Genomic DNA, 8,120 nt, shown 5'->3' with positions numbered 1-8,120 from the left:
TTTTATTTTATTTTATTTTAATTTTACCTTATTTTCTTTTATTTTATTTATTTATTTATTTATTTATTTATTTATTTATTTATTTATTTATTTTGAGACAGAGTTTCACTCTTGTCATCCAGGCTGGAGTGCAACGGCGCGATCTCAGCTCACTGCAACCTCTGCCTCCTGGGTTCAAGTGATTCTCGTGCCTCAGCCTCCCAAGTAGCTGGGATTACAGGTGCCCACCACCATGCCCAGCTAATTTTTGTATTTTTAGTAGACACGGAAGTTCATCATTTCAGCCAGGCTGGGCCTGAACTCCTGACCTCAGGTCATCCACCTGCCTCAGCCTCCCAAAGTGCTGGGATTACAGGCATTAGCCACTGCACCCGGCCGCCATCACAATTTATTATTTGCTGGGAAAGTCTCCTTCAGAGGCTTAGACAATATATTATAATGATTCACATGATTGTTTTTGTTTTGTTTCCTGTTGTTTATTACTCAAGTGACTTAACATGGAAGATAAAAGATTGAAAAGAGGAAAAGAAAAAAGAAGGTAGCTATTTGAAGTATGTAACTAGGAAGTTTCTTTAGTCCTCTATTTTAGTCAAAGAATTGGAATTGGCTGGAGTTTATTTCTTTCAAACTATACATGCTCCCTCTTCCATGAATCTGATTGGCTGATTGGACTTCCTTCCTCCCAGCAGCTGGAATCACTGACTAGTGAATTACTGATACTGAAAGCATGTATATTATCCACTATGCATGTTAATGTAGGAAACCAACATTAGGATAATCGCTCTATCTCCATGATACTCAGCATCACTTTTCAGGTTCACATTCTGAGGTCTGGTCCTTGGGAAACAGTGTTCCCCTTCGATGCCACCCCCTCAATTCACTTTGGTCCACAGAGATGGCTGACTCTGTTCCTCCTGGGATAAACAGTAAGAGTGAACACAGGACAGATGATGAAGGCTCACATACACATACTTATCTACTCTATTTTTATCTTATTTTTGTCATTAAAATAAAACTCAATGCAGCCAGATGTATTGACCAGAATACTCCAATTCTGAATGAGCGAAATAAAATACTATTATATGGTACTCTAAAATATCTTTCTCACTAATGATACTTTTATTAATTTGTTTATCTAAATGTGATCCTTCTTCCAGCTCTGTACTTTGTACCCAAGCATAAAACAAACTTAGAATTCACAGTTATCTTACTTAGATGAAAGTAACTCTTCGGAAAATGCACAGATACCAGAAGGCTTCCAGGCCCTGAGGGTTCCTGCCTTTGGATACTCTCTTAGACAGAAGGTATCAAGGTGCTTTGGAAAACAATTGTGCAAGTCCAAATCCTGGCTCTGCCCCTTCCCAGCAATGTGAATACAGCAGTTATTACCCCACTACGGGTCTCAGTGTCTCAGCTGCCTCCTGTGTAAATGAGATTCCATTTTTTCATATGGACAGAACGGGCTAATACATGCGAAACACAATAGTGCCTCGCACATGGAGAGGCCTACAGAGGATCTGCCTTACTGTTACTACTTTTGTTCTTACTCTTAACATCAGAGTACTGCGCTGTCTTCCTGCTATCTTTACCCAACATAAAAAGCAGGAAGGAACAAATCCTATCAGACAGTGTGATCGAAGGCCTTAGGAAAACAACCCCGAGTGACTCACAAGTCCTTCTTTTCACTCCCTTCAGATACACGCATGCCTTGCAGTGCATAAAGCTCAAGTATCAGAGTCCCTTCGCGATACTGGGAAGGGCCCTAATAATTCTGAATTCATAATTGTTTATTACTTTTCTTTTTTCTTTAAAAAGGTATCTAAAACTGGCCGGGCACGGTGGCTCACGTCTGTAATCCTAGCACTTTGGGAGGCCAAGGCAGGCAGACTGCCTGAGCTCAGGAGTTTGAGACCAGCCTGGGCAATATGGTGAAACCCCATCTCTATGAAAATACAAAAAAAAAAAAAAAAAAATATCTAAAGCTATAAAAACATCAGGCTCCAGAAAATGAAGATCCAGCTATATATCTACACAGAATCCTTTGTGTAAGTAATAGCTCCCCTATAGGTTTAGAGCCAGCTTCTGACAAAGACTAACTACTTTTATGACAACTTAAAACTTCTGTTTTGTAATAGAAAATATATTTTAAAACACACCTAGAGTCTGTTTAAATAATTTTAAAAACAGAAATACAAAGTTGTTTCTTTACTCCTATGTTTATAACTTTGCCTACATAGAACTAATTTATTTTACAGTGTATGGTTTGAAAAATAAAATTTAAGAAGGAAAATATTACTTATAAACAATGGGGTAAGGAATATTTGGAAACTCTCTGCAACTCTTCTGTAAATCTAAAAGTAGATCAAAGTTTTGTGTTTTTTCATATACTAAGTTCTGGGATACATGTGCAGAATATGCAGGTTTGTTACAAAGGTATACATTGTGCCATGGTGTTTTGCTGCACCCATCAACCCATCATCTACATTAGGTATTTCTCCTAATACTATCCCTCCCCTAGACCCCCACTCCTCGACAGGCCCCGGCATGTGATATTCCCCTCCCTGTGTCTGTGTGTTCTCAATGTTCAGTTCCCACTTATGAGTGAGAACATGCAGTGTTTGGTTTTCTGTTGCTGTGTTAGTTTGCTGAGAATGATGGTTTCCAGCCTCATCCATGTCCTCGCAAAGGACACAAACTCATCCTTTCTTATGGCTGCGTAGTATTCAATGGTGTATATGTGCTGTATTTGCTTTATCTGGTCTATCATTGATGGGCATTTGGGTTGGTTCCAAGTCTTTGCTAGTGTGGATAGGGCTGCAACAAACATACGTGTGCATGTGTTTTTAGAACAGAATGATTTATAATCCTTTGGGTATATACCCAGTAATGAGATTGCCGGGTCAAATATTATTTCTGGCTCTAGATCCTTGAGGAATTGCCACACTGTCTTCCTGAAAGTGATGGAGTGTAGATCAAAGTTTTTGAAAAAAAAATTTACGGCATTATACTATGTTTTTTTCCATATATACAAATATATGCTGTATATGTTGTTAAGCAAATTATTTTTTCACTCAACAATACAATTTTAAGATGCATCCATGTTGACATATAGTTCCAATGCCTTCCTATTAATTGCTTCATTATGTGAATATACTACTAATTATCCCATTGATCAACATCTAGATCATTTCCAATTTTCCATCATTTACAAATAACAAAACCTTTTAAATGTCACCTTCTGTACTTTCATATAAGAGTTTTTCTTATCAAGACATGGAACTTCTAGATAACAGAGTATGTGCAATGTTAGGTTAATGAGTTTATATTAACTGTCCCCCCAAAATGGCTGTAGCAATCTCTACTTCCATCAGTATTACACAAACGTATTACACAACCATACAATTTCTCCAACAGTTAACCTGATGAGTATCTTATTGTTTCCATTTTCATTTCTCTGACATCCAGTAAGGTTCAGCATCCTTACATTTCCCTTCTTGGAACTTTTAATTTCCTTTTCTGAGAAGTATTTTTCAGTATGACTTATACAATTTCCTACTGCGTGGTTTAATCTTTTTCTTATAGGTTAAAGTTCTTACAAATTTTGGATTCCAATCTGCTATCTCCTTGTTTGTTACTGATCATATAACTCCCAAACATTTACTGTTATGTAAACACTTTAAATTTTCATAAAGTCAAATATGTCAGTGTCTTCTTCTGATTGTTCTTGAATTTCTGTGTCTTAATAAATCTCCCTTCAAGAAATAAGAATAATCTTCTTGTTTTCTTTTAATAGGTTTAGTATTTTGTTTGTTTACAGTGAGGACTTTGATCCATCTAGCATGTATTACTAAGAAGGATGAATATAAGCAATCTTTGCCCTTTTGGATGGCTAATTGATCCAACACCATCTCCTGAGTAACTGCCACCCCCTGACACACAGATTTACAGGCTTCCTTTACCACACAGCTAAGAATGTTCCATTTTTGTAAATGCTTTATGTGTTTGAAAATAATGTACATTCTGCAAAATTATAATTCTAATTGTTTAAACCTATTACATTGAAATAGTCTTTGGCTGGGCACAGTGGCTCATGCTTGTAATCCCAGCACTTTGGGAGGCCAAGGCAGGAAGATTGCTTGAGACTAAGAGTTTGATACCAGGCTGGGCAACATAGTGAGACCCCATCTCTATAAAAAGTTTTTAAAAAAATTAGCCGGGTGTGGTGGCGCACACCTGTAGTCCCAATTACTTGGAAGGCTGAGGCAGGAGGATTGCTTGAAGCTGGTAGGTAGAGGCTGCAGTGAGTCGTAATCACATCACTGTACTCCAGCCTGGGCAAGAGAGCAAGGCTGTGCCTCAAAACAAACAAACAAACAAACAACCAAAAAAAAAAAAAAAAAAAAAACTTGTGTTTGATGATACAGTTGTGTAAATATTCAATGAATACTGTTATTCTTCATTGATTCTGCCCTGTGCCTATGATTCTGCTGCCTACTGAACAGAAATCACGATTTGCATTTACAGTGTCTAGACCAATCTCTGCTATGTTTATTACTAATTTGCACTCTTCCCATCTATTATAACACCTGTCATAACGAATTACATTTATTTGCTAATATACCTGTCTCCCACTCTAGACTGTAAGCTTCTTGGGATTAGTCCATGTCTCAATCATTTCTGCATCTCCCAGTGCCTAGCACATTGCCTGGTCCAGAGAAGACATTTCACTAGTGTTTATTAAATTGTGTTTTTTGTCTTGTATAGTAGTTTTCAAGCTTTTTCATGTTGTTGTTAGTAAGAGATAATGAAATGAAAAGGAAGTTGAGTCACAGGATCATCTCTTTCTCATGCCCTTCACTCCTTCTCAGAACATATTTTAAAAAAAACTGCTTTATATTATCACCTCTATTATCTCTGTCATTGACAGATATCCTTCAAAAGCCAAGCAGGCTTCATTAAAGTTCTACATTTTTAGAATAGGAACTCATCATCAAATAAGGGAGAAAAGGGGAAATATTAAATAATCACTTGACATTCTGTGATGGTTTTGTCTCTCTTCATTCATTCAGCAAATATTTGGTCAGTTCCCACCATGTACTTAGCAGTCTTAAAAACTGTGGGAAATACAAATACCTTCTTGAGTTTGCCTTTAAAAATGAGAGAGAGAGACAGACAGAGGCAGCGTGTGAAGCACCTAGCAGAGATTGACAGCACACTCATTTGAGTGAACATGAGAAATGATTCTTTGGGTCCTTGTTTCATATTGAAACAAAGAACTATTCAATGACAACAGGGACTTTCTCATTTCCCAAATGCCAAAGCAAACTTCTCTTTTGCCAAGGCCACATAAAACTGTACCTTCGATCCTTTCACAGAGCTTATGCAAAGAGTGCATCGGGCAGGCCTCACACAGTTTAATCTGCGTCTTGGCACTCTGCAGGGCAGCCGCCGTACTGAAGGCCTGTTTCAGAGTCAGCATCACCTCATCAACCTACAGGAAGAAACAAAACTCAGGTCTACAAAAGTTGGCTTGCATGGCAACATTCAAAATTCAACAGCAATGTGAGCCTGTGTTGATGCTGACGAAATAAAAAATAATAGAATTTTGATGACTAGAGTAGAGGCTAGCAGAGAGAAAATACTAAGTCTTGGAGTTAGATGTTTCATACATATAATTGAAAGCTGGATGAAATAAGATTATTTCGATGTGTGTAATATAATACTGGTCTGTTAATTTAAATTTAATGACATTTTCAAATCGCATTGAGGGCTATGCCATCAGAGAGTTTAATTAGCTAATCCTTCTGTTTAATTATACGGCTTATCAGATAAAGATCCTTTTGGAAGTTTTGTCTGCCACTTATATGAAACAACAAAATAGGTCCAACATTCACTTTGTTAATAGGTATCCTATGCACTTTACTCTTCTGGATTACTTTTAGTGTAAAAGCAAACAAAAAGTGTTAAGTACGGTTCTGGATAAAAACGAGTTCCATTTAAACAATGGTGGGGAAAGTCTGTGAACAACAATGGCTTATCCCTGTAACTTCTGATTGATTATCATTCCACTTCTGATTTGTGACACTAAGAAGGTCTTACACAGAGGCATCTAACAGCTGAGTCTCACCGTTAGACTGGCAGCTTGCAAACTACCAGCTACCTTCTTTTTTGTTCATCCATGACCTAGTCAAAAAGTTTTAATCTAGCCTTTTTACTTCCTGGATGCTTCTTTGAAACCAATTAACAGCTCATCTCCATGCATTGTTAAACCAATTTTCGGTTGTATCTCCTTTTCTGTAAACAATCACAAATGTAAAGTGTCATTTTCCTACACTCTGTAGGTCTTAGATCAAATTATGAAACCTGCATGACACAGCCATTGAGCACTAAGGGCCTCATCCGAACTAGCTTTGATATTCAAAACCATTTACCATGCTTTGTAAGCACATTTTTACATTCTCTTTCCCCTTCCCCATGGCCTGATTTAAGAATAAATTATTATTTAAAGAATGTAATCTATTTTACATTTGAGTATATGAGGAAACTGAAATAAACAGAGACTATTCTTCTACTATTTCTGAAAGAAGAGATCAAACACCAAGCGGTCAGTCATTATTCAATTATGTTTTATTATATCACCAACCTTAAGGCTTATGAATTTCTTATCATTCCATTAATAAAAGTAATTTTCATAAAATGTTATTTTATACTATATGCAAAAAGTAATACTTTCTAATTCTTCAAAATAAAAGGACTACATCTTTAATGACTTTGCATTTTTATTTCATTTGCCTTGTTACGCATTCAAAAGCTATTTGTGCAGATGTTCAGTTATTTCTACTTTCTTGTTTCTCATTTATTTTAAACACTGAAGGGGTTAGCAATCTACTAGTAACATAAATAGCTTCCATATAAATTATTTGTGATTTAATAATACCGCCTTGTAAAAGGTATCTAGTAGAAATATTGAACTTTTGATGTTTTCGCTATTTCTGGGTGAAACAAGAGGTCATGGTGTCTGAAATGTAGCTACCAATTTCTCCTGTACACAAATATTACAAAAAACTTATTTGACTTCTAAAATTATAAATACTTTATTTTCTAAAATCTATCACTTTTCGCAAATGACCTACAAGTTTTTTATTATTATTATACTTTAAGTTCTAGGGTACATGTGCACAATGTACAGGTTTGTTACATATGTGTACATGTACTATGGTGGTGTGCTGCACCCATTAACTCGTCATTTACATTAGGTATATCTCCTAATGCTATCCCTCCCCCCTCCCCCCACCCCACAATAGACCCCGGTGTGTGATGTTCCCCTTCCTGTGTCCAAGTGTTCTCATTGTTCAATTCCCACCTATAAGTGAGAACAGGCGGTGTTTGGTTTTTTGTCCTTGCGATAGTTTGCTGAGAATGATGGTTTCCAGCTGCATCCATGTCCCTAACAAAGGACACGAACTCGTCCTTTTTCATGGCTGCATAGTATTCCATGGTGTATATGTGCCACATTTTCTTAATCCAGTTTATCATTGATGGACATTTGGGTTGGTTCCAAGTCTTTGCTATTGTGAATAGTGCCCCAATAAACATACGTGTGCATGTGTCTTCACAGCAGCATGATTTATAATTCTTTGGGTATATATATATATATATATACCCAGTAATGGGATGGCTGGGTCAAATGGTATTTCTAGTTCTAGATCCTTGAGGAATCGCCACACTGTCTTCCACAATGGTTGAACTAGTTTACAGTCCCACCAACAGCATAAAAGTGTTCCTATTTTTCCACATACTCTCCAGCACCTGTTGTTTCCTGACTTTTTAACGATCGCCATTCTAACTGGTGTGAGATGGTATCTCATTGTGGTTTTGATTTGCATTTCTCTGATGGCCAGTGATGATGAGCATTTTTTCATGTATCTGTTGGCTGCATAAATGTCCTTTTTTGAGAAGTGTCTGTTCATATCCTTTGCCACTTTTTGATGGGGTTATTTTTTTCTTGTAAATTTGTTTGAGTTCTTTCTAGATTTTGGATATTAGCCCTTTGTCAGATGAGTAGATTGCAAAATTTTTTTCCCATTCTGTAGATTGCCTGTTCACTCTGATGGTAGTTT

The 8,120-nt window shown here is 36.8% G+C and overlaps 1 protein-coding gene across 1 annotated transcript in view; it reads right to left on the bottom strand.

Moving 5' to 3' along the window:
• TBC1D4 (TBC1 domain family member 4) overlaps positions 1-8,120 on the bottom strand; it is a 211,593-nt gene that overhangs the window by 59,687 nt on the left and 143,786 nt on the right. The window contains 1 exon segment of the mRNA XM_017868339.1: positions 5,359-5,491. Coding sequence (XP_017723828.1) covers positions 5,359-5,491 — 133 coding nt within the window.

The sequence above is a fragment of the Rhinopithecus bieti genome, unplaced genomic scaffold (genome assembly GCF_001698545.2).
Source record: "Rhinopithecus bieti isolate Rb0 unplaced genomic scaffold, ASM169854v2 scaffold_3912, whole genome shotgun sequence".
Taxonomy (NCBI): domain Eukaryota; kingdom Metazoa; phylum Chordata; class Mammalia; order Primates; family Cercopithecidae; genus Rhinopithecus; species Rhinopithecus bieti.
Note: the sequence above shows the minus strand (reverse complement) of the source record. Positions and strands in the feature narration are given on the sequence as shown.